Below are 27,215 nucleotides of genomic sequence, written 5' to 3'. Positions count from 1 at the left end.
GGACATACAGGCTCAGCGGCCATGGCTCATGGGCCCAGCCACTCCACAGCATGTGGGATCTTCCCGGACCAGGGCACGAACCCGTGTCCCCTGCATCGGCAGGTGGACTCTCAACCACTGCACCACCAGGGAAGCCCTGTAATTTCTTTTTTAAACCATAAATCAGTTTAAACTGAAAGTATGGGATTTGAAGGAGTTCAGATAATTATTTGGAATATGGATTTATTTCTGTTCATTTTATGTTGTTCAGGCTCAGACAGAAGCTTTTCTTTGAAGATATATTTATTGGGGAAAAAGATTTGTGGGGGACTTTTGTGTGTGTTAAATTATTTTAAAAAATCAACTCTTTGCGTTCAGTTAATCTAGATTTCTTGTAATTTGCATTAGCTGAGTTGCTTAATGGCTCCTTGGTTTATTCATGTTTTATTTATAAGTATAAAAAATTTTTTTTTTTTTTTTTTTGGCTGCATTGGGTCTTTGTTGCTGCACGCGGGCTACTCTTCGTTGCAGTGTGTGGGCTTCTCATTGGGGTGGCTTCTCTTGTTGCAGAGCATGGGCTCTAGGCGCACGGGCTTCAGTAGTTGCAGCTGCAGGCTCAGTAGTTGCAACATGTGTGCTTAGTTGCTCCGCGGCATGTGGGATCTTACCGGACCAGAGATCAAATCCATGTCCCCTGCAGTGGCAAGCAGATTCTTAACTGCTGTGCCACCAGGGAAGTCCTAAGTATAAAAATTTATTTCAAGAAAACATTTCGCTATGTGATATCAGGAAGGAGGGAAATGTTTCTAACTTTTTATGGTTTAAGTCTTTTTTTAAAAATTTTTATTGGATTATAGTTGATTTACAATGTTGTGTTAGTTTCAGGTTTACAGCAGAGTGATTCAGTTATATATATACATATATTTATTCTTTTTCAGATTCTTTTCTCATATAGGTTACCACAGAATATTCAGTAGATTTCCCTGTGCTATAGAGTAGGTCCTTGTTGGTTGTCTATCTTATATATAGTAGTATATGTACGTTAATCCCAAGCTCCTGATTTATTCTTCCCCCCACCTCATCTTTCCCCTTTTGGTTGAAGTGTTTAGGGTACCACAAATAAAGGTCCTTTCTATCTCATTATTCTTGGTGTTCTCTGGAGGTCTTTAAGTGATGGGCATATTTTTTATTTTCCCTTGGTATGCAGAGTAACCTCCTACACCAGTTTATCTGCTTTACTTTCCTCCCTATGTTATGATAATACAGTCAGAGCTTTTTAAGATGTAGTTTGTTGGGACAGTGAAAATGAACTAAAATGATTGAGTTAATATCCATGACTCAGGTGTGGTATTCCGCTTACGGTTTCCCTTCCCTCCTTCCATTTTACCACCCCTGAAAGCAACATACTGTTAACCCCATAGTATTGTGGATTAGGTTACTTGGTGTAGTGGGAAGGTGGAGTCAAGATTTACATGGAGGGGTATTCAAAATTCCAGTCATTAAAGTGCCAGATAACACAGCTTTCCTGTATATAGATCACAGTGGAGTTGGTTGGCAAAGATCTCTCTTACAATCTAATAATCTGTAATGATGCTTCATTCTTCATATTATCTACTTGAAGAATTTTCATAATAGCCAATTTATGTTTTAATAAAGAGGCATTTATTTTAATTATGGTTTTTAATACTGTAGACAGTCTTTTCACAAACACTAAAAAAGAAGACCACCATCATCTTGAATATAATATTAATGTCTAAGGGATAAAATAATGGTGTGTATTTTCTTCATATAGAATATTGCAAATTTGTTTTTTCTCTTGGGTCTATCTATTTTGCCACCAAATGCTCAACTAGTTCTACCTTTTCTGATCACTCAACTATTCAGATTTAAGGATAGCTCTTTCTCATAAGGAGTTGTCATGCAGCACAGTACAAGGTGTATCTTGTTAGCTCAGTAACATTACACTGACAATGTAATTGAAATTTACTATGTACAAAAAAAAAGATTCAAGAAGAAAAAATTTAGTGTCTCTTTACCTTTGCATAGATAATTGCTTTATTTATTGTGCTTTTTAAAATTAATTATTTATTTATTTTTGGCTGTGTTGGGTCTTCATTGCTGTGCACGGGCTTTCTCTAGTTGCGGCACGCGGGGGCTACTCTTCGTTGCAGTGCACAGGCTTCTCACTGCGGTGACTTCTCTTGTTGCGGAGCACGGGCTCTAGGCACGTGGGCTTCAGTAGTTGCGGCACGTGGGCTCAGTAGTTGTGGCTCATGAGCTCTAGAGCGCAGGCTCAGTAGTTGTGGCGAACAGGCTTAGTTGCTCTGCGGCATGTGGGGTCTTCCCGGACAAGGGCTTGAACCTGTGTCCCCAGCATTGGCAGGCGGATTCTTAACCATTGCGCCACCAGGGAAGTCCCTTCACTGTGCTTTTAACAAACATTTGAAACTGAATGAAATGCTTATGTGCATATTGAAATGTCACAGTGTAGGATGTTGCTAGCACTGACACAAAGTATTAAAATTATTTTGTGAAGATTGGTGCTTGTATTAAACTCTATATAAGATTTTGAAAATGCTGGGGCATGTTATTTAATGAATGCAGCCCATTGCTTCAGGGGATCTGTGCAGAGTAGATACTTTACCATGATTATAGTTACAAGTCCTTATGTAATCTGGTTCTCTGCTAAGTGACCTCATTTCTTATTATTCTTCTCCTGATTCACACTGACCTTACTATTCCTTGAACACATCAAGCATATTTCTGTCTCAGGGCCTTTGCATTTGCTCTGACTCTACCTGGAATACTGTTTATAAATTTCTATGACTGATTTCTTCCTTTCATTTAGGTTTTTATTGAAATATCACCTTTTTAGAAAGGTCTTACCTGTTCTTGCTGTTCCTCCTCCATCGCTTTCTATTCTCTTATCTTTCATTTTCTTCATACTACTTGACTAGTTTATTTGTCAGTCTTTCAACTGTAATGTAAGCTTCACAAGGGCAGGGACTTTATTTTATTCAGTGCGGTATCTTAGTGACTGGAGCATAGTAGGTGTTTAAGTCAATAAGTGAATTATGTTGTAGATGTAGAGTATGTGCTTTTCCCTAAATTCAGTATTGGGACTTGAGGGGGGAGAAAAGTAAATAATGAAAACCATCTCTGGAAAATATTTACACTCTTAAAAATTGGATAGAATAGGAAACTTTAGCAAGATATCCCACTTGACTGTTCTGGTTACCTCCTCGTGGTTTTTCTAACAGGTATTAGGAGTCAAGGGATTTGTTGGAGTCCTATTTAGAGGTCCTCAAATGTTTTATTTCTGGCACTCTATAAGTGACACAAAAGTGGCCTTCTGTTTTCATATCCTGTAGTTTCTCTATGCTGTATTTACGTATATGCCCCATAATTTTCCAAAATATACTGTCTGGTATTTGCTTCACTCAACTCCTCTTATGTATACTTTATAATTTTCTAGAGTATTATTGATGAACCATAATTCTTAATTATCGTGAGGACGCTGCCAGAGCTTTGACAGAGCTTCTGGGAGTCTAGATACTACTTTGGGAAACATTTGCCTCATTGCATGTATTTAAGATTTTTTTTTTCTTTTATAGACAGTTCAAGAGGAAGAACGAGAGATTTACAGACAGCTTCTACAGATGGTCACAGGGAAACAGTTTTCTGTAGCCAAACCCACCACACACTTTCCTTTACACTTGTGAGTCACAGAAACATTCTTCAAATGAATTTAATTCTACATTTTGTTATTTGATATTGAAGTTTTATTCTTCTTTTCCTAGGTCTCGATGTCTTAGTTCCAGTAAGAATACTTTGAAAGACTCACTGTTTAAAAATGGAAACTCTTGTGCAACCCAGATCATTGGCTCTGATACTTCATCATCCGGATTGGCCAGCATTTTAACTGCCCAGGAACAATTGTCCCACAATGTGTTTTCCATATCATCTTATACCCCAGATGTTGTTGCATTTGGATCCAAAGATTCTGATCCTCTCCATCAACCCCAACATCACCACTCTCTTTCACATCAGCCAGATAACTTACCAGCTTCAAATACACAATCTGAAGGTAAAAATGGTGTGTTGTATAACTGTATTTTGAACCCTAATAGCCAATTAACAGTTTATTGGATCCATGTGAATTATAGGCAAGGTAGTAATACACATGTAACTTAATTAAGATATAAGATACAAGATACCTTACATACATTTAATTCAGTTAGCTGTGCCACGAGTAAATGAAGCATATAATAAGTAGCTTACTTTTTTCTTACATGGAGATGCAAATGATTTCCTATAATATTTTATTTAAAAGATTAACTTCCTGAGCAGTCTTGTGTCAGAGTATATTAAGCCCAATTACTTCAGTACTGTCTCTGTTTCTAGTACTTTACAATGAAAATTAAGCACTCTGAAGTTCTAGGAGTTTTGGAACATCAATTAAGAACTAAAGTAAAAGTTCTTATACAAGTACTACTTACAAAACCTGTATAGTAGCCTTTTGGCTACTTTTGACCATTTTGGAATGGTCATCAGCAAGTTTGGAAAACAAAGTTTCCTACCTTACTTTCAGCTAACCAAAATATTCCGTCTCTTAGCATTCCAGTTAATTAAAAGTTTTGCTCTGGTAGTTTTTTTTTGTTTGCTTAGTTTGCCCCTTCTTTAAGTATGCGTTATGTGTGTATTTATGGTATGTATATAGGCATGTAACTTAAAACAAGTTTTATGTTAAGTTGTTAGACATTAGGGATCTTTTGCTAGATCAGTCTCTAAGGCTCTCCCCTCCTTCTTCAGGTCATTTAATTTTTTTTTTTAATCTATTCCTCACTTTCTTAAAATTCTCACTTGGGGATTAAAATTATTGGTGACATCATTATATAGCTACACATACTCATGAAAACTTAAATTTTGTGAGGTGATTTACTGAGAACTATTATTAAAAGCTGTTAATTTCAGAAGCATGCATTGTATGGCAGATGCTTAGATACAGCTAAACTGGAACAAATATACTACACTGAGCTGTTTAATTACTTGTACCATTTATTAAATATTCTAAATGCGATTCTAATCATAGTGCTTTAGAAGGACATGATTTCTTCCTCTATCAATAGAAAATAGATGGTAGAATAATAGAATTTATACTCCTTAGAGTCTGCTACTTCTCACATAGCGGTTGCTCTCTTTCTTTCTGCCTTCCCTCCTCTTCTTGTCCCCTCCCCTCTCTTCCCTTCCTCCTTCCCCTTCCCTCTTTCACCTTATTCAGTCTTGTGGTAGCTCATGAACTAAAGACTTTTGAGAAATCTTGGCACATTCTTGTTTCCCAGGAATAGAAAGAAGAAGCACAGGCAGCAAGATGATGAAGGGCATATATACTTTCTTCTAGAGTGATTGCTTTATTTGTGAGGCAGGCTCTTCACTAAGCCCTATTTATGGCTCAGTGAAAATGGACCTGCCTCTCTTTCTCTTCCATCTTACCTTTATCCTTATGCTGTGTTATGTTTATGGAAATAGAATATAACAAAGTATAGGAACTTAAACTACAGACATCTAGAAGGTACAGCCATGTGGAATTTTGTTAATAATGATATGCTCTTGTGTTTTATTGTTTAGGATCAGACTCTGTGATTTTACTCAAAGTGAAAGATTCCCAGACTCCAACTCCCAGGTAAACTTTGGTTAAAGGACATTTTTAACATATTGTTCTCCCTCTATTTAATCACCGTTTCTTCACTAAGATCTAAGTAATATAAAATGGCCTCAACTCAGACCTCTCTTATATGTTGTTTGAATTATTTCAGTAACTTCCTGATGAATCTCTTTTCCTCCAGCCTCCATTTTGTTCTTCATTCCATTTTCCACCATGTTTTCTAATCCATTCTTTGCCTTGTTCTTTAGTCCGTCTTCCATTCTGCAGAGTGATCTTTCTAAAATGCTTATCTAATCATTCATTAAACTCCCTTGAGGGTGGCTTATCAGACATAGAATCAAGCCCAAACTCCTAGTATGGTATACACCACCCTTCCTCCACAAGTCTTGCTTCCTATCATGCGTTCTTTCCTTTTACAAGTATTTATTGATAGTCTGTTGGGTGCCAGGTACTAGTATAGACATTGCAGATAACAGCAGTGGACAAAATGAAGTTTGTGCTCTCAAGGAGTTTACATTCTAATTGTAAGGGGTGTAAGGGGAGGGATGGGGGACAGATAGAGAACAAATAGGCAAATAAACACATGCCTGTTGGTGATAAGTGCTGCAAAGAAAAATAAAGCAGGGTAATATATAGACTAGGGTCTGGGGGTGCTATTTATCTAGGATAGTCATGGCAAGTTTCTGATAAGGTGACATTTGAGGAGAAACACAGTGGAGGTTAGAGAAGGAACCATGTGTGAATACTGGATTCTTTCATGTGTTTATTATACGCTGACTTATAAGATGATAGGTATTTTCTTACCTTCACATTGTGTGCCTTCTGCCTGGTATGCTCCCCTTCTCCCCCCTCCACTTGTCTATCTGGCAGTAGTCTTTTTCTTATCTTTTAAGTCTCAATTCAAATGTGATCTTCTATATGAAACTTGACCCCTCTGAGAGGTACCAAGTACTTCTTCCTCTGTAATCCAATAAGTTGCTACTCAGATTGCTATGTCTTTGCCATATCTGGCCTTAGCAATTCAATTGCTAGAATAATAATGGTATCAGTTTTCCATTGAGAGGATTAAGGATAATAAAATGTTCTTTCTCATCTCAGTTCCTCTATGTCTTTGCAGCTCCCCTGTATGTTCTAAACTTTAGATATTTTAAAAAATTCTCCCGTTGTTATAGTTTCTCAAGGAGACTTTATAGTTTAGATGCTTTATTCTTTATACTTTTTTAGTTTTTTGAGTTAGACCTGGGTTCTGATCTTGCCTTTTCCAGGCTTCATGTAACTGTGGACAAGTTACTCTTCTAAACCTCAGTTTCCTTATCAATAAAATGCGAGTATTAATACCTTACTATTGAATTGTTGTGAAGATTAACTTCCAGATAAAACACTTATAAAAGTGCTTTACATGTATGTGCAAAAATAGGTGTTCTTTCTTGGGAAAAAGTTGATTTCATGTAATGGGTGCTCTCAGTTCTTCAGTTCTTTACTGAGTCTGCCTTTCCTTTATGGAGAATTTCTCCTAGTGATGACTGAAGAGTGAGATGGACAAGAAGTAGTCTTGGGTAAGGCTTATTGGATGATGCTGTTTATCAAAGTTGGAGCCTGCTCTCCCAAGGCTTGGTTGATTGATTGGCTCTTTATTCTTAATCTTCCAGCATTCCAGCTCGGTTAAGTTCCAGCAATGCAGATCTGCCCTTATTTCTCAGAATATGCCATGTATTTTATGCCTTTGTGCCATTGTACATTCCAACCCTTCCCCTTCTGCCTGGAATTCCTTTTCTCTCCTTGTCCACTTGTTACACTCTTATTTTGCTTTTCAGAATCTGACTCAGGTGTTAATTTTTTCTCAGGACATTTCTCTGGCTTCTCCTGATAGCATTAGTCTTTCCTTCCAGTACTTCTATCTCTGTACTTTGTTCGGTACTAGTACCTTTGCACTACCACCTGGTGCCCATAATAGTACATGGCACATCATGGGTACTTAGTAAATAAATCTGTATTAAATAAATGAATTTCCTAGAAAGCCTGAAATACTCTCTTGAGTAGCCCAAATACTCATCATCTCCATTTTGGCTTAATACTTTGGTTTATTAGAAGATACTTTATAATAATAGAAAGAACATAGTCTTTGGAATTGGACATACATAGTTTCTGATCCTGGCTCTTCCAAAACAAATTATTCTTTTGAACTCAATTTCCTTTTCTGTACAGTATAAGTAATATTTCCTTATTACACATTATATTGAGTCTTAATTTTTTTTCCACTGCCTCAAGTTCCTTTGTCTTTATTATTTTTTTTACATCTTTTTTGGAATATAATTGCTTTACAATGGTGTGCTAGTTTCTGCTTTATAACAAAGTGAATCAGTTATACATATACATATGTTCCCATATCTCTTCCCTCTTGTGTCTCCCTCCCTCCCACCCTCTCTCTGTCCCACCCCTCTAGGTGGTCACAAAGCACTGAGCTGATCTCCCTGTGCTATGCGGCTGATTCCCACTAGCTATCTGTTTTATGTTTGGTAGTGTATATATGTCCATGCCACTCTCTCGCTTTGTCACAGCTTACCCTTCCTCCTCCCCATATCCTCAAGTCCATTCTCTGGTAGGTCTGTGTCTTTATTCCTGTCTTACCCCTAGGTTCTTCATGACATTTTTTTTTTCTTAAATTCCATATATATGTGTCAGCATATGGTATTTGTCTTTCTCTTTCTGACTTACTTCACTCTGTATGACAGACTCTAGGTCCATCCACCTCATTACAAATAGCTCAATTTCGTTTCTTTTAAGGCTGAGTAATATTGCATTGTATATATGTGCCACATCTTCTTTATCCATTCATCCGATGATGGACACTTAGGTTGTTTCCATCTCCTGGCTATTGTAAATAGAGCTGCAATGAACATTTTGGTACATGACTCTTTTTGAATTATGGTTTTCTCAGGGTATATGCCCAGTAGTGGGATTGCTGGGTCATATGGTAGTTCTATTTGTAGTTTTTTAAGGAACCTCCATACTGTTCTCCATAGTGGCTGTACCAATTCACATTCCCACCAGCAGTGCAAGAGTGTTCCCTTTTCTCCACACCCTCTCCAGCATTTATTGTTTCTAGATTTTTTGATGATGGCCATTCTGACTGGTGTGAGATGATATCTCATTGTAGTTTTGATTTGCATTTCTCTAATGATTAGTGATGTTGAGCATTCTTTCATGTATTTGTTGGCAGTCTGTATATCTTCTTTGGAGAAATGTCTATTTAGGTCTTCTGCCCATTTGTGGATTGGGTTGTTTGTTTTTTTGATATTGAGCTGCATGAGCTGCTTATAAATTTTGGAGATTAATCCTTTGTCAGTTGCTTCATTTGCAAATATTTTCTCCCATTCTGAGGTTTGTCTTTTGGTTTTGTTTATGGTTTCCTTTGCTGTGCAAAAGCTTTGAAGTTTCATTAGGTCCCATTTGTTTATTTTTGTTTTTATTTCCATTTCTCTGGGAGGTGGGTCAGAAAGGATCTTGCTGTGATTTATGTCATAGAGTGTTCTGCCTATGTTTTCCTCTAAGAGTTTGATAGTTTCTGCCCTTGCATTTAGGTCTTTAATCCATTTTGAGCTTATTTTTGTATATGGTGTTAGGGAGTGATCTAATCTCATACTTTTACATGTATCTGTCCAGTTTTCCCAGCACCACTTATTGAAGAGGCTGGCCTTTCTCCACTGTACATTCCTGCCTCCTTTATCAAAGATAAGGTGACCATATGTGCGTGGGTTTATCTCTGGACTTTCTATCCTGTTCCATTGATCTTTCTGTTTTTGTGCCAGAACCATACTGTCTTGATTACTGTAGCTTTGTAGTATAGTCTGAAGTCAGGGAGCCTGATTCCTCCAGCTCCGTTTTTAGTTCTCAAGATTGCTTTGGCTATTCGGGGTCTTTTGTGTTTCCATACAAATTGTGAAATTTTTTGTTCTAGTTCTGTGAAAAATGCCATTGGTAGTTTGATAGGGATTGCATTGAATCTGTAGATTGCTTTGGGTAGTAGAGTCATTTTCACAATGTTGATTCTTCCAATCCAAGAACATGGTATATCTCTCCATCTATTTGTATCATCTTTAATTTCTTTCATCAGTGTCTTATAATTTTCTGCATACAGGTCTTTTGTCTCCTTAGGTAGGTTTATTCCTAGATATTTCATTCTTTTTGTTGCAATGGTAAATGGGAGTGTTTTCTTGATTTCACTTTCAGATTTTTCATTGAGTCTTAATTAATTCGAGGATTATTGTGAGGCTTAACTAATATGTAAAACCCCCCAAAGAGGGTTTTCTACATAAAGCACTAAGTAGGTGCTCAGTAAGTAGCTGTAATTATTATTGCTTCAATTATATGAGAAGTAATGTATAATCTCTGAAAAGCAAACAGATTTTGCTTTTTACTGTGCATTTTGCTTTCCTGCGCCAGCAGATACCTTGATCCGTTAAAGAGAAGTGCTCGGCCCTTACATTATTTATTTATTCAGTAAATACTGACTGCCTGCTATGTGTCAGGCACTATTCTTGGTGCAGAGGATACAGTAGTAAATACAAAAGAGAAAAATTCCTATCCTCATCAAGTTTATATTCTAATAAGGGGAGCAGACAAATTTGAATAGCATGATCTGGTACTATGAAATTCTGTGTGATTCTTGTCACTTCATTATATTGTTCAATAAATGTATTCTCACGTTCATTTGTTTTTAGTATCCCACACTAAGTAGTTCCTCACAGTGCTTCCACTGATCTCTGTGACTTTCTTTCTTGGCTGTTACATCAGTTTTTCACTGTGTTAAGGAGGTAGGCTACCGACAGTGGGGAGGTAATAGAACAGCAAGTTTATCACCAAAACCCAGAACTAAGGATGATTGGGAATACTAATTCTCAGAAGTTAGGCTAAGGAGCAAGGGGATAATGTCTGAGCCCTTATTCTTGCCTTTACAGGGCAGACTGTAGAAATTTAAGAACTGAAAGGGACTCTAATCTCCATGTTTACAAACCCAGAAATTGAGGCCCATGGAAAGGAAGTGACTTGCTCAAGGTCACAGAGCAGCTCCAGGAGATACTGGTCTCTTAAATGCCAATTTGATGCTCTGTTTACTTGTTCTACATATCTGAAAGTTTTCTTTGGAAAACTGTTCACTCTTCTTTAATTTGGTTCTATGAGAACTCCTTCAGTTAGGGGCAAGGAGATAAGAAAGGAGACAAGAAAGTCTGAGAAGAGCAAAAGGCTCTAGAACAGAGAGCATACCTGTGACTCTGCTAAGCACTATTGACTTGGGTTGTCAGCAAGAGCTGCATGGAGTAGAACTAACCTTTCATCTTTGGAATGGAGTTGTATTGCTGATTATCCGCTTTGGTTCATTGGCTCATTATCCATTTGATATGGGCTGTTCTGTGGCGGGGGGATTTTCAGTATCTAACGTGATGTGGTTGAATGTATTTTTACTCAAGTAGACCTACGAGAAGTCCAAGAACCCATAAGATTTTTTTAAACCATTAATAAATCTGTCAATCTGAGCCATTTGGAAAGAGGAACGTTCTAGCTTAATATATTGCCTTGACAAGTGATGTACTCTTTCACATCGTGTTGGTCTCTCTTCCAAGTAAGAAGCATGCTAAACTTAGTTTCTCAGCTGAATGTTGGGTCATCTTTTTAACTGTACATGTGCAGATGACTCATATTTGTATTCCTTTACTTCCCAGTTAGAATTGTTTTATGTAATTTAGGTCCTTTTATTTATTGCATAGTTGTAAAGCATTTTTATAAACTGTTTAAATAATTGGTTTTCTTGATGAAAATATTTGATTTTCCTTTACGTCTCCTGCTCATTTGTCACATTTTTCTTTTCCCACCCATAGTCCTACTTTTTTCCAGGCAGAGCTGTGGATCAAAGAATTGTAAGTTATTATTTTTGGTATCATTTTTCCCTCTCTGTCACTTTCTTTTCAGTTAGAAGAAATCAATTAGCCAATCACCCTACCTATTTTTAGTCAGTAAAAATTTCCTGTGTTTGTCTATATAGAAAATAACTTTTAAATTATTGGGTTTTAAAGGTTCTGTTGGAGTTGGGACATATCTGTGCTCAGGTTTATTAAATCTGTAACAATTGTTGAAGCTCAACTGAATTGGAAAAATATTTCAAAGTTAGCTATTATATAGAAAGGAAAGTAAGTGCCTTTATTTTCACATTGATAAAATTAATTTATTGAATAATCTTTAGTTCTGGAGCTTGCGAAATCACTGAAAGTTTAGTCTCTAGTTTCAAGGACTCACTTTGAGTTATCCAAACCCCCGGTCTAGTTGATTTTTTTTTTAAGAAAAAAAGAAACCCATATTTCTTCTTCTGGATCATAAATACAATATTTGAACTAAAACCTCGATGATATCTTGTATTATTCTCTTCTTTGGGATTCAGTTTCATTTTTGGATTTCTAGAATGAAGCTTCACTTTTTCCATAATCTTAGAAGCATGTTTTTAAAAAAGGACTCCACATTTACGAACACAACAGTCACTTGTTCATGTTTAGCAACAAACTAGTAATTTTCATTATTTCAACAAAAAATAATAGGATAATTTCAGTAACACCATGTGGTTTCACTTTGTCTTAAAGTAAATGTAGTGATAAGTTAGTATAAGGATTTTAGACTTTCTCTCTGAGGGTTTTATATTTAATGCTCATTGTGCGTCAGCAATGTTCTTGATGCTGAGAGAGTGGTCTGCATTTGTGTCACATTCCTTTTCATTTCCAAGGACTAGTGTTTATGATTCTCGAGCACGGGAAAGATTGCGCCAGATTGAAGAGCAGAAAGCACTGGCATTACAGCTTCAAAACCAGGTAAAACAATATTTTTGAGATAATAAATGAATAGCACATCCAGGTTGAAACTAATTTTAGAAGGTTACCTGGATTTGGGATCAAAGTTGTAACTGCAAGATAGTGTGGTAGCATAGCATTGTATGATAAGTGGTCTATGTTCTTGGTCTCTTCAGCTAGTACTACTTAGTGTACATAGACAAATAGTAGATTTCTTTATTCCACTTATTTTGAAGCTCTGTTTTTCAGAGACTGCAGGAACAAGAACATTCAGTACATGATTCAGTAGAATTGCATCTTCGTGTGCCTCTTGAAAAGGAGATTCCTGTCACGATCGCCCAAGAAACAGGAAAAAAAGGTCATAAATTAACGGAGAGCGAAGATGAATTTCCTGAAATCACAGAGGTAAACTATATACTCTAAATTCCTACACTAGCAAGTGTTGTGTTTAGAGAGAATTCTTTGGACAACTTTCAAACATAAAAGTAATCTGGTATTTAAATTGTATTGCATACTCCTGCTTTCATTTGTATTGCATACCAATCTTGGCTTTATTTTTAAAGGATTATTGAAAATTCAGGAAAGAATTATGGGTGACTTATAGTGACTTCAGTAAAAAAGCATTTAATAAATTTGTGTTTCATTTCATGTGCACTTTTACTTAATGCATGTGTCTGGTACTTTGATATCAAATAGTAAGTTGAGCCTTACCTTTTTTTTTAAGCAATAAAACACAGACTAAAAATTTGGAAAATACATAAAAGTCTGCATACATTTAAAAATCTGTTTCTTAATTCATTCTTCTGTTTGAAAAACTATCATATAGCTGGTGAATGTAACACATTTATTATAGTTGTGCTGAATTCCACAGTTTTACATTAAAAAAGTAAAACAAATTTTTCTAGGAAAATGTTTCTAAAAGACTTCACTACCTTTATTTCCTTATTGCCTTTAAGAAAGATTCTATTTCTCAGGAAATTGTTTGGACCAAAGGTATAAAATATAATTAGGTCTTCTCATGAACTTAGGAAATTTGACAGCAAAAGGTTATTTCAGACTTCAGGAATAATATGAAACAAGGGTCTGAAATGTACTGAAACAGAGAAGGGAGGACAAGCTAGGATGGAAGGAAGTAATCAGGGAGATTACTGGAAGGAATAGAAACCAAAATGTTAGAAGTAAATAGTTGATTTAAGTCTAGGGATTTCATGGAGCTTGGTGAGAGATTGCTATGTCTAAGAAATAGCAAGATTATGTATGCTTGATCTCTGACACTTCTTGGTTCCCTAGGAAATGGAGAAAGAAATAAAGAATGTATTTCGTAATGGGAACCAGGATGAAGTTCTGAGTGAAGCATTCCGCTTGACCATTACACGCAAAGATATTCAAACTCTAAACCATCTGAACTGGCTCAATGATGAGGTAATCTCACACTCGTTTTTATATTCAAAGAGTAAGTGAACATCAAGTGGAAACGAAAGGTATTATTTCACTGTTTCTCAAAGTGTGGTCCTTGGATGACCTGCTTCAGAATCAGCTCTCACAGGCCTCTCCATTCTCCTGAATAAGTTTGAGGCAGTGTGGTAGAGTGATGTATTTTAAACAAACGTCTCAGGTGTTTTTTTAATGTACCTTAATGTCTGAGAACTGCTGATTTATCTCTTTTTTTTTGACATCTTTATTGGGGTATAATTGCTTTACAATGGTGTGTTAGTTTCTGCTTTATAACAAAGTGAATCAGTTATACATATACATATGTTCCCATATCTCTTCCCTCTTGCGTCTCCCTCCCTCCCACCCTCCCCATCCCGCCCCTCCAGGCCGTCACAAAGCACCGAGCTGATATCCCTGTGCTATGCGGCTGCTTCCCACTAGCTATCTACCTTACGTTTGTTAGTGTATATATGTCCATGCCTCTCTCTCGCTTTGTCACAGCTCACCCTTCGCCCTCCCCATATCCTCAAGTCCGTTCTCCAGTAGGTCTGTGTCTTTTTATGTGTTGAAGATTTGGATGCTGAGGGAGAGGACATTCGCTTATTGGTATTCTCGCTCTGTTTAAGGCACCACCTGCCCTGCAGTTCACATCTTTTGAGCAAATATTTAATAGCTGACCATGTTGCAGCATGAAGGAATACTTTGGGATTTCCATATAGGAATCCATTTCTACTACCCTTTCTGTCTCTACTTAGGTCATTTACGTTATGAGTGGGAAGCTTTCTAAAATAGTCTACATTTATACGTGTTATTTTTTAAACTGAATAGAAGTTACATTATTAAATATTTGATGTATTGAGTTAAAAAAGAAAAAAGGGTATGGCTCTCAGCTCCTGAGAGTTCTAATTATTTTATGTAGGTTAGTAACATTAGAATCTTTAAACTGATCTGTCCTATTCCTAAACCTGTAGGAGCCTACAGGCTTAGGAAGGATACTTTCACAGCAAAAGAGAGCTGGGTTGGGATTTTTTCCCTAAGTACCTGCCTCCTTTCTTAGGCCCACTAGGAGCATTCCTGCCTGATATCTTGGGTGTACTCAAGCTTCATAGCTATGGATACGTTTTAGATGCTCAATATAGTAAGCACTAGATATTCTAGGTACCTGTATCCTGGCCTTGTATGTTTAAAACCTTCCAAATACTAATATTGGCCAACGTCTGCTGGGCATTTACCTCATGTTATGCAGTATTTTTTTTTAACTCAAATACCTTTTTTTTTTTTTTTTCTGGTACGTGGGCCTCTCACTGTTGTAGCCCCCCCTGTTGTGGAGCACAGGCTCCGGACGCACAGGCTCAGTGGCCGTGGCTTACGGGCCCAGCCGCTCCGCGGCATGTGGGATCTTCCCGGACCCGGGCATGAACCTGTGTCCCCTGCATCGGCAGGCGGACTCTCAACCACTGCGCCACCAGGGAAGCCCCCAAATACCTTTTTTTTAAAAAACATCTTTATTGGAATATAATTGCTTTACAGTGTTGTGTTAGTTTCTGCTGTATAACAAAGTGAATCAGCTATATGTAAACATATATCCCCATATCCCCTCCGTCTTGCGTCTCCCTCCCACCCTCCCTATCCCACCCCTCTAGGTGGTCACAAAGCATCGAGCTGATCTCCCTGTGCTATGCGGCTACTTCCCACTAGCTATCTGTTTTGCATTTGGTAGTGTGTATATGTCAGTGCTACTTTCTCACTTTGTTCCAGCTTACCCTTCCCCCTCCCCGTGTCCTCAAGTTCATTCTCTACGTCTGCATCTTTATTCCTGTCCTGTCCCTAGGTTCATCAGAACCATTTTTTTAGATTCCATGTATATATGTTAGCATACGGTATTTGTTTTTCTCTTTCTGACTTACTTCACTCTGTATGACAGACTCTAGGTCCACCCATATCACTACAAATAACTCAATTTTGTTTCTTTTTATGGCTGAGTAATATTCCATTGTGTATATGTGCCACATCTTCTCTATGCATTGGACACTTAGGTTGCTTCTATGTCCTGGCTATTGTAAATAGTGCTGCAGTGAACGTTGTGGTACGTCTCTTTTTGAATTATGGTTTTCTCAGGGTATATGCCCAGTAGTGGGATTGCTGGGTCATATGGTAGTTCTATTTTTAGTTTTTTAAGAAACCTCCATACTGTTCTCCATAGTGACTGTATCATTTTACATTCCCATCAACAGTGCAAGAGGGTTCCCTTTTTTCCACACTCTCTCCAGCATGTATTGTTTGTAGATTTTTTTGACGATGGCCATTCTGACCGGTGTGAGGTGATAACCTCATTATGCTTTTGATTTGCATTTCTCTAATGATTAATGATGTTGAGCATCCTTTCATGTGTTTGTTGGCAATCTGTATATCTTCTTTGGAGAAATGTCTATTTAGTTCTTCTGCCCATTTTTGGATTGGGTTGTTTGTTTTTTTGATATTGAGCTGCATGAGCTGCTTGTATATTTTGGAGATTAATCTTTTGTCAGTTGTTTCATTTGCAAATATTTTCTCCCATTCTGAGGGTTGTCTTTCGTCTTGTTTATGGTTTATTCTAAGTGTTTTATGTGTTCTACTCATGTCATAGTCACCACAACCCTTGAAGGTAGATACTGTAATTTTATCATCTCCATTTAATAAAGAAACAAGGCATAGAAAGATTAAGAAACTTGCAAAGTTACATGACTAGTAAGTAGCAGAGCCAGGATTCAGACTCAAGCATTGGGTCTTATCTATTATGTCATACTGCCTCAGAATCTTAAATTGGATCCCGTTTTAGGATTAGATGTATAGGATTTGAGAACCATGTCTTGTCCAGTAGGTTGATTTTCTATGGGGCCAGCTGAACTAACCCTACTGTCTTTGCCATTGGTGAGTTTATAAGATATAAATTTCAGAAGTTCATCACTCCCTGAATAATATCTTTGACAAAGAATAGTAAAGAAATTATGGTTTGATGTCTTGCTTTAGGGGAAACATCCCTTGCTTCTTGTGGCTCAGAATAGTGATATTAGAACATTGGGTCAAATAACAGGGGAAAAAAAGAGCTCACGAAATCAAAGGGCAAAATGAAAATCAAGAACAGTCATAAGTATCCACCAATTAAGTGTTTTTGATTTGGAGACACTAATCTGTGGTCTTTTACCATTTCTTGACTGCCACTGCTAAATGGGAAAGAGTCAGTTATTCTATAGGGATTGTAGCTCGTGTTTGTTGTAAATTATACAGAACCTTCTAGGGGGCAGCAATGAGTAGGATATGAGCTGAGTTCTTGCTATATATTCTGGTATTACCTCAGTGAGCTTCCTTACAGAGGCAGCATTCATCAGGACATATTTTCCATTCCCTGGGCCCACCAGAGGCTGGATTTTTACCAAACAAAGTTCATGGAAATTACATTACTTAGAAGAGACAAGGGAAAGGAAAGATTCCTTGCCTACTTTATCTCTACCACACCTACCCATAACTTTTGTAAGGAGTACTTGTCTTCTGAGTTCAGAATAATGTTAACCTTGAAAGCAGGTGCAAATTCACATGTCCATGATGATGATGAGAACTGTTATAATAAGTACTTTAATAACTATTTTAACTATTTTAAAAAGCACCATTTTCAAAGTACCACATTTCTCAGCCTTTTAGAATTACTGCCCTTGAGAAGCTAATACCATTCTGAAGGGGAATTAGTAGATATCCTTAATTATTCATAATCATTTTAAAATACTTAATTCCATTTCTCAATTGTGAACTCTCAATCTTTTGCAAGTAATTTGCTCTCTCTTCAATGCTATTCTCCTTCCCGCAAACAGATATTTTCATTAATAACCATTTCTTTTCTTTTCATTTCTCATGTCAGTTTTATAGGCTGCATTAAAATTTTCTCCAAAAGAAGGTGGTTGACACGTTATTTCTACTGTTTTATAGACAAGGAGTATAAGGTCCTAGAAATGAAAGGGATCAGGTTTAGTTTATAAGGAAAGTAAAATCCAGAAGTCCTGTCTTTGGGATATGTACAGAAAGCCATTAGGCTACCCTTTCTCTGCTCTCTTTCCTAAAAGAAGAGTAGGCCACAGTGCCTGTTCATACAATAGGCTTTCTAACATGTTTTTTTTTTTTCTTAACATCTTTATTGGAGTATAATTGCTTTACAGTGTTGTGTTAGTTTCTGCTGTATAACAAAGTGAATGTCCTCCAGTCCATTCTCTACGTCTGTGTCTTTATTCCTGTCCTACCCCTAGGTTCATCACAACCATTGTTTTTTAGATTCCATGCGTCTGTGTTAGCATACGGTATTTGTTTTTCCCTTTCTGACTTACTTCACTCTGTATGACAGACTCTCAGTCCATCCACCTCACTACAAATAACTCAATTTCGTTTCTTTTTATGGCTGAGTAATATTCCATTGTATACATGCGCCACTTCTTCTTTATCCATTCATCTGTCCCTGGACACTTAGGTTGCTTCCATGTCCTGGCTATTGTAGATAGAGCTGCAATGAACATTGTGGTACATGACTCTGTTTTTTATTTTTTACTTTAAAATATTTTTATTTATTTGTTTTTATTTTTGGCTGTATTGGGTCTTTGTTGCTGTGCTCGGGCTTTCTCTAGTTGTGGTGAGTGCAGGCTACTGTTTGTTGCGGTGCGCAGGCTTCTCATTGTCGTGGCTTCTCTTGTTGCAGAGCATGGGCTCTAGGCACAAGAGCTTCAGTAGTTGTGGCTCGCGGTCTCTAGAGCGCAGGCTCAGTAGTTGTGGCGCATGGGCTTAGTTGCTCCATGGCATGTGGGATCTTCCCAGACCAGGGCTCGAACCCATGTCCCCTGCATTGGCAGGCGGATTCTTAACCACTGCACCACTAGGGAAGCCCCCATGACTCTTTTTGAATTATGCTTTTCTCAGGGTATATGCACAGTAGTGGGATTGCTGGGTCATATGGTAATTCTATTTTTAGTTTTTTAGGGAACCTCCATACTGTTCTCCATAGTGGCTGTATCAATTTACATTCCCACCAAGAGGGCAAGAGGGTTCCCTTTTCTCCACACCCTCTCCAACATTTATTGTTTGTAGGGTTTTTGATGATGGCCATTCTGACCAGTGTGAGGTGATACCTCATTGTAGTTTTGATTTGCATTTCTCTAATGATTAGTGATGTTGAGCATCCTTTCATGTGTTTGTTGGCAATCTGTATATCTTCTTTGGAGAAATGTCTGTTTAGTTCTTCTGCCCATTTTTGGGTTGGGTTGTTTGTTTTTTTGATATTGAGCTGCATGAGCTGCTTGTATATTTTGGAGATTAATTCTTTGTCAGTTGCTTCGTTTGCAAATATTTTCTCCCATTCTGAGGGTTATCTTTTCGTCTTGTTTATGGTTTCGTTTGCTGTGCAAAAGCTTTTAAGTTTCATTAGGTCCCATTTGTTTGTTTTTGTTTCTATTTCTCTAGGAGGTGGGTCAAAAAGGATCTTGCTGTGATTTATGTCATAGAGTGTTCTGCCTATGTTTTCCTCTAAGAGTTCTATAGTGTCTGGCCTTACATTTAGGTCTTTAATTCATTTTGAGTTTATTTTTGTGTATGGTGTTAGGAAGTGTTCTAATTTCATTCATTTACATGTATCTGTCCAGTTTTCCCAGCACCACTTATTGAAGAGGCTGTCTTTTCTCCATTGTATACTCTTGCCTCCTTTATCAAAGATAAGGTAACCATATGTGTGTGGGTTTATCTCTGGGCTTCTATCCTGTTCCATTGATCTATATTTCTGTTTTTGTGCCAGTGCCATACTGCCTTGATTTCTGTAGCTTTGTAGTATAGTCTGAAGTCCAGGAGACTGATTCCTCCAGCTCAGTTCTTCTTTCTCAAGATTGCTTTGACTATCCAGGGTCTTTCGTTTCCATACAAATGGTGCAATTTTTTGTTCCAATTCTGTGAAAAATGCCATTGGTAGTTTGATAGGTATTGCATTGAATCTGTAGATTGTTTTGGGTGGTATAGTCAGTTTCACAATGTTGATTCTTCCAATCCAAGAACATAGTATATCTCTCCATCTGTTTGTATCATCTTTAATTTCTTTCATCAGTGTCTTATAGTTTTCTGCAAACAGGTCTTTTATCTCCTTAGGTAGGTTTATTCCTAGGTATTTTATTCTTTTTGTTGCAGTGGTAAATGGGAGTGTTTCCTTAATTTCTCTTTCAGGTTTTTCATCATTAGTGTATTAGAATGCAAAAGATTTCTGTACATTAATTTTGTATCCTGCTACTTTACCAAATTCATTGATTAGCTTTAGTAGTTTTCTGGTAGCATCTTTAGGATTCTCTATGTGTAGTATCATGTCATCTGCAAACAGTGACAGTTTTATTTCTTCTTTTCTGATTTGGATTCCTTTTATTTCTTTTTCTTCTCTGATTGCTGTGGCTAACACTTCCAAAACTATGTTGAATAATAGTGGTGAGAGTGGGCAACCTTGTCTTGTTCCTGATCTTAGTTGAAATGATTTCAATTTTTCACCATTGAGAATGATGCTGACTGTGGGTTTGTCATAGATAGCCTTTATTATGTGAGGTAGGTTCCCTCTGTGCTACTTTCTGGAGGCTTTTTATCATAAATGGGTGTTGAATTTTCTCAAAAGCTTTTTCTGCATCTACTGAGATGATCATATGGTTTTTCTCCTTCAGTTTGTTAATATGGTGTATCACATTGATTGATTTGCATATATTGAAGAATCCTTGCATTCCTGGGATAAACCCTACTGGATCAGGGTGTATGATCCTTTTAATGTGCTGTTGGATTCTGTTTGCTAGTATTTTGTTGAGGACTTTTGCATCTATGTTCATCAGAGATACTGGCCTGTAGTTTTCTTTTTTTGTGACATCTTTGTCTGGTTTTGGTATCAGGGTGATGGTGGCCTTTTAGAATGAGTTTGGGAGTGTTCCTCCCTCTGCTATATTTTGGAAGAGTTTTAGAAGGATAGGTGTTACCTCTTCTCTAAATGTTTGATAGAATTTGCTTGTGAAGCCATCTGGTCCTGGGCTTTTGTTTGCTGGAAGATTTTTAATCACAATTTCCATTTCAGTGCTTGTGATTGGTCTGTTTATGTTTTCTGTTTCTTTCTGGTTCAGTCTCGGAAGGTTGTGCTTTTCTAAGAATTTGTCCATTTCTTCCAGGTTGTCTATTTTACTGGAATAGAGTTGCTTGTAGTAATCTCTTATGATCCTTTGTATTTCTGCAGTATCAGTTGTTACTTCTCCTTTTTCATTTCTAATTCTGTTGAGTTGTCTTCTCCCTTTTTTCTTGATGAGTCTGGCTAATGGTTTATCAATTTTGTTTATCTCCTCAAAGATCCACCTTTTAGTTTTATTGATCTTTGCTATTGTTTTCTTCATTTCTTTTTCATTTATTTCTGATCTGATCTTTATGATTTCTTTCCTTCTGCTAACCTTGGGGGTTTTTTTGTTCTTCGTTCTCTAATTGCTTTAGGTATGAGGTTAGGTTGTTTATTTGAGATGTTTCTTGTTTCTTGAGGTTGGATTATATTGCTCTAAACTTCCCTCTTAGAACTGCTTTTGCTGCATCCCATAGGTTTTGGGTCATCGTGTTTTCATTGTCATTTGTTTCTAGGTATTTTTTGATTTCCTCTTTGATTTCTTCAGTGATCTCTTGGTTATTAAGTAGTGTATTGTTTAGCCTCCGTGTGTTTTTATTTTTTACAAATTTTTTCATGTAATTAATATCTAGTCTCATAGCATTGTGATCAGAAAAGATACTTGATACGATTCAATTTTCTTAAATTTACCAAGGCTTTTGTTGTCCCAACACATTTGTTGTCCCAAGATATGGTCTATCCTGGAGAATGTTCCATGAGCACTTGAGAAGAAAGTGTATTCTGTTGTTCTTGGATGGAATGTCCTGTAAATATCAATTAAGCCCATCTTGTTTAATGTGTCATTTAAAGATGTGTTTTCTTATTTATTTTCATTTTGGATGATCTGTCCATTGGTGAAAGTGGGGTGTTAAAGTCCCCTGCTATTATTGTGTTACTGTTGATTTCCCATTTTATGGCTGTTAGCATTTGCCTTATGTATTGAGGTGCTCCTATATTTGGTGCAGAAATATTTACAATTGTTATATCTTCTTGGATTGATCCCTTGATCATTATGTAGTGTCCTTCTTTGTCTCTTGTAATAGCCTTTATTTTAAAGTCTATTTTGTCTGATGTGAGAATTGCTACTCCAGCTTTCTTTTGTTTTTTTGGTTCAGTATGCAGGCCTCTCACTGTTGTGGCCTCTCCTGTTGCGGAGCACAGGCTCCGGACGCGCAGGCTCAGTAGCCATGGCTCGCGGGCCCAGCCACTCCGCGGCATGTGGGATCTTCCTGGACCGGGGCACGAACCTGTGTCCCCTTCATTGGCAGGCGGACTCCCAACCACTGTGCCACCAGGGAAGCCCCAGCTTTCTTTTGATTTCCATTTGCATGGAATATCTTTTTCCACCCCCTTACTTTCAGTCTGTATGTGTCCCTAGGTCTGAAGTGGGTCTCTTGTAGACAGCATATGTGCAGGTCTTGTTTTTGTATCCATTCAGCCAGTCTATGTCTTTTGGTTGGAGCATTTAATCCATTTACATTTAAGGTAATTATGGATATGTATGTTCCTATTACCGTTTTCTTAGTTGTTTTGCATTTGTTTTTATAAGTCTTTTCCTTCTCTTGTGTTTCCTGCCTCGAGAAGTTCCTTTCACATTTGTTGTAAAGCTGGTGTGGTGGTGCTGAATTCTCGTAACATTCTCGTAACTTTTGTTTATCTGTAAAGGTTTTAATTTCTCCCTCGAATCTGAATGAGATCCTTGCTGAGTAGTGTAATCTTGGTTGTAGGTTTTCCCCTTTCATCACTTTAAATATGTCCTGCCACTCCCTTCTGGCTTGCAGAATTTCTGCTGAAAAATCAGCTGTTAACCTTATGGGGATTCCCTTGTATGTTATTTGTTGCTTTTTCCTTGCTGCTTTTAATATTTTTTCTTTGTATTTAATTTTTGATAGTTTGATTAATATGTGTCTCAGAGTGTTTCTCTTTCGGTTTATCCTATATGGTTCTCTCTGTGTTTCCTGGACTTGATTCACTATTTCCTTTCCCATGTTAGGGAAGTTTTTGACTGTACTCTCTTCAAATATTTTCTCAGACCCTTTCTTTTTCTCTTCTTCTTCTGAGACCCATATAATTCGAATGTTGGTGTGTTTAGTGTTGTTCCAGAGGTCTCTGAGACTGTCCTCAATTCTTTTCATTCTTTTTTCTTTATTCTGCTCCCTGGCAGTTATTTCCACCATTTTGACTTCCAGCTCACTTATCCGTTCTTCTGTTATTGATTCCTTCTAGAGTATTTTTAATTTCAGTAATTGTGTTGTTCATCACTGTTTGTTTTCTCTTTAGTTTTTCTAGATCCTTGTTAAATGTTTCTTGCATTTTCTCTATTCTGTTTCCAAGATTTTGGATTATCTTTACTATCATTCCTCTGAATTCTTTTTCGGGTAGTTTGCCTATTTCGTCTTCATTATTTGGTCTTGTAGGTTTTACCTTGCTCCTTCATTTTTAACATATTGTTTTGTTGTTTCATTTTTTGTTTTTTTTTGATGGTTGGTGCTGTATTCCTGTCTTACTGGTTGTTTGGCCTGAGACGTCCAGCACTGGAGTTTGCAGGCAGTTGGATAGAGCTGGGTCTTTGTGTTGAGATGAGGACCTCCAGGAGGTCTCACTCTGATTAATATTACCTGGCGTCTGAGGTTCCTGTTAGTCCAGTGGTTTGGACTCAGAGCTCCCACTACGGGAGCTTGGGCCCAACCTCCACCCTGGGAACCAAGATCCCGCAAGGTTTGTGGCACGGTAAAAAAAAAGAAGAAAGAAAAAAAGGAGCAGTACAATATCAAAGAATAAAAGACAAAATAAAAGTAGAAAGATAAAAAATATATTAGGAAAAGTTAAAGTATAATTGAAACAACTGCAACAAGGCAAAATAAAACCACAACAGAAAAAAGGAAGCAAAGGCAGGGGTGGAGGACAAGCCAAAAGGAGAGATCACTAACAAAGTATAAAGAATAAAATAAAATTAGAAAAATAAAAGATTTATTAGTAAAAATAAAAATACAAAAGAATCAACAACAATGAATCAACAAGGTAAAACAGAACCCCAATCTAAAAGAAAAAAAGGAAAAAAAAAAAAAAAGCCTTGGCCATGGGGCGGAGTTTAGGCTGGGGTGGCACTTAGGCAGGGACGGTGTTTAGAGTGGGGCAGGACCTAGGCGGGTGGGGGGTGACATTTGAGCATGGAGTGGGGCTTAGGTGGGTGACATTTAAGTGTGGGGTGTGGCCTCTGCTTAGGACCTGTGGGGAAGAGGAGAGGCAGCATGTCCAAAGTAGGGCCTCAGGAGTGTGGAGTTCCGTAGTTTGGAGGTAGGGCGCTGAGTGAGGGTGTGTGGGTGGGGTTTAGGCCCAGCTCATTGGAGGGGGTCTCCGAGTGTAGAGTCGAGGCCCTGGGTGGGGGTGTAGGGGCGGGGCTTGGGCTCTGCACTGCAGGAGGGAGGCTCCGAGGGCAGAGGATTAGGCCCAGGAGCCCAACAGGCTTCCTGGTGCCTAAGTGGACAGGGTGAGCAATGGCTCCGTTCCTTCGTGCCCCTCCCCCACTATCTCGCCTAGGGTCTCCTGTTGCTCCTGGACCACTAACCGTGGGTGGGTCCCGCTGGCTGTAGGAACTCTTCCCCTCCCCCAGTCACCCCTCAGGGGTGCTGGTCCTGGAGGTCCGGCCTTAACTTTTGCTCCCCCTTCCCTCCCTCCCACTCCCTCAGGACCCACGTGGCTGGAGGGGGCCTCAGTGGGCAGAGGACCAGGCCCGGGATCTCAGCAGGTTCCTGGGGGTTCAAGTGGGCAGCGGAAACCTGGCCACACTCCATTTTGATCCTCTACCCTCCCAGTGGTTCCCCGATTTACCCCTTCTCCTCCCTCAGCCACCCCTCGGGGCACCAGTCCCATCCCGCCTCCACCTCTCCTCCCCCTTCCTTCCCCCAATGACCCACGTCCTACCCAGTTGCTGGGGGTTCCTCCCGCCCCCTTAGGTGTCCGTGGTCCCCCACTGGTGCCTGGTAGGTGCCCTAGTTGTGAGGAGGCATGAATTCCGCGTCCCCCTAGTATGCCATCTCGACTCCGCCGCCCCCAGCATGTTTTTAAGAATGGATTTTTTTTTTTTTTTTTTTTTGCCGTACGTGGGCCTCTCACTGTTGCGTCCTCTCCCGCTGCGGAGCATAGGCTCCGGACGCGCAGGCTCAGCGGCCATGGCTCACGGGCCCAGCTGCTCCGCAGCACGTGGGATCCTCCTGGACCGGGCACGAATCCGCGTCCCCTGCATTGGCAGGTGGACTCTCAACCACTGCGCCACCAGGGAAGCCCAAGAATGGATTTTTGTATAGCTGAATACTTAAATTCTATACAGCTTCAAAGGACTAATGATTGACAGGATTAACATTTTACCTTCCTATAAGAAAATGAAACTTCTCAACATTGGAATGTGGGAAGTGGCTGCCTTGTAAAGAATAGAAAATGAGGCTGGAAAGCTAATGACATATAGACGGGGATTTCTTTACCAGGTCTGTGATTAGTTATTAAAAGAAATTCCTAATTAAGGGAAGGAAGACAGGGTTAAAGAGAGGAGGAATTAGTTGCAAAAGTAGATTGAAAGTCACAGTTAAACAAAAGGAAATATTTTTAAGTGTATGTCAGTACTAGAAATTATTATTTCCTGGAGATTGAGTTGAATAACTTCTGGAATCCAAGTCTAAGATTTTAGGTTAATGATCCTGAGGAGAGGACTACTTTAGGCTTTGTGTTTCTCTTTATGGCCTGCTAATTCTGCTTCTTAGAGGGCCTAAAAGTTGTTTTATAAAGCATCAGATAAATTTAGAAATACATGGAAATTATTTAGGCATACAAGTAAATGAATCGGACTTCTTCTGGTCTTGATAGAATAAAATGGATCAGATTTACTCTTTCAACTTAACTAGAAAACTAGATAAAACATCAAGCAAGAATTTTCAGACATTGGATAACAGTGATTCCTGAGAGAAGGGAAATGGAAAGGATGAGCCTATGATTTCCACAGCTTACTGGGGTGGTGTGTTGAGGGGAGAGAGCTGGTAAAGCCTGGCAGTGCCTGAGTCTTGTGAGTGGAGGAGACAGAGTTCAGGGAGGCCAAAGTGGCTAAGGTTTGTGAGATAAATACTGGAGGGGAAGTTGCTGAACAAAGAGAAAAAAGCTCCAGAGATGTGCAGTGGGCCCCTCTCAAATCTTTGGCTGAGTACTGATCTGTACATATATGGGGAGAAACTACCAGAGCCTGGAGAAAGAACCACCAGGAAGAAGGAATGAGAACAAGCCTGAGAGCTAACACAGGTGCCAAGAATAGTTCATGTCCCAACCATCTAGAGTAGAAAAGTTGTGGGGCATTGAATAGAGTCCTCAAAAGGGCATTGCTTCAAGAGTGGGGCCAAAGTGACCCTAGAATAAAGGCCGCCTGAACCCAAGGTAACAAGCTTAAATACCAGTCTTGAAAGCTTGAAACTGATCCAACTAACTTAACTATATCACAGAACAAAGCCCAACAATATTTAAAGGAACACAGCAAATTCTGGTAACAACAAAACCCAACAACATGAAATTCACAATGTCTAGCATCCAATTAAAATTTCTCAGGCATGCAAATAGAAGAAAAATATAACAAAGGGAAAAAACAGTCACTATAGAAATACCCAGAAAAGACAAAAATGATAGGATTAGCCAAGAAAGATATTAAAACAGATATCATGAACATATTCACATGTTCAGGAAAGTAGAGGAAAGTGGACATTATGAGGAGAAAAATGGAAAATATAAAAGACCCAAATTGAACTTCTAGAGATGAAAAATACAGTATCTGAAATGAAAAATACATGAGATGAGATTAACATATTAGACACTGTGGAAGGAACAGTTAGTGAACTTGAAAATAGAGCAATAGGAACCATTTCAAATGAAATAGAAAAAAGGCTGAGAAAAGATGACTAGAGCTTAGTGAGCTCTGGGGCAGTGTCAAGCCTAAGCATGTAATTGAAGTCCCAGAAGGGAAGGTGGGGTATAAGTGGTATCAGAAAAAAATGTTTAAAGGAATAACGGTGGAAGATTTTCCAAATCTGGAAATATACTGACAGATCCAAGAAATTCAGCATACCTCAAGTAGAAGAAACACCATAGTGAAATGTATAAT

General features: G+C 38.3%; 1 protein-coding gene across 5 annotated transcripts in view; it reads left to right on the top strand.

Annotated features, from left to right (window-relative positions):
- SENP1 (SUMO specific peptidase 1) overlaps positions 1–27,215 on the top strand; it is a 62,904-nt gene that overhangs the window by 20,993 nt on the left and 14,696 nt on the right. For all 5 annotated transcript variants that reach the window (XR_003432758.1, XM_027106081.1, XM_027106080.1 and 2 more), the window contains 7 exons: positions 3,594–3,697; positions 3,780–4,066; positions 5,608–5,662; positions 11,521–11,559; positions 12,414–12,498; positions 12,727–12,882; positions 13,768–13,899. Coding sequence is in view for 4 of the 5 variants with exons in the window: in XM_027106081.1 (XP_026961882.1) it covers positions 3,594–3,697; positions 3,780–4,066; positions 5,608–5,662; positions 11,521–11,559; positions 12,414–12,498; positions 12,727–12,882; positions 13,768–13,899 (858 nt within the window). In the remaining variant the exon portion in view is untranslated. The remainder of the gene's footprint in view (positions 1–3,593; positions 3,698–3,779; positions 4,067–5,607; positions 5,663–11,520; positions 11,560–12,413; positions 12,499–12,726; positions 12,883–13,767; positions 13,900–27,215) is intronic.

Source organism: Aethalodelphis obliquidens, unplaced genomic scaffold (genome assembly GCF_003676395.1).
Source record: "Aethalodelphis obliquidens isolate GAN/ISIS:26980383/991018 unplaced genomic scaffold, ASM367639v1 scaffold8, whole genome shotgun sequence".
NCBI classification, from domain to species: domain Eukaryota; kingdom Metazoa; phylum Chordata; class Mammalia; order Artiodactyla; family Delphinidae; genus Aethalodelphis; species Aethalodelphis obliquidens.
This window is presented reverse-complemented; position numbering and strand designations above follow the sequence as displayed.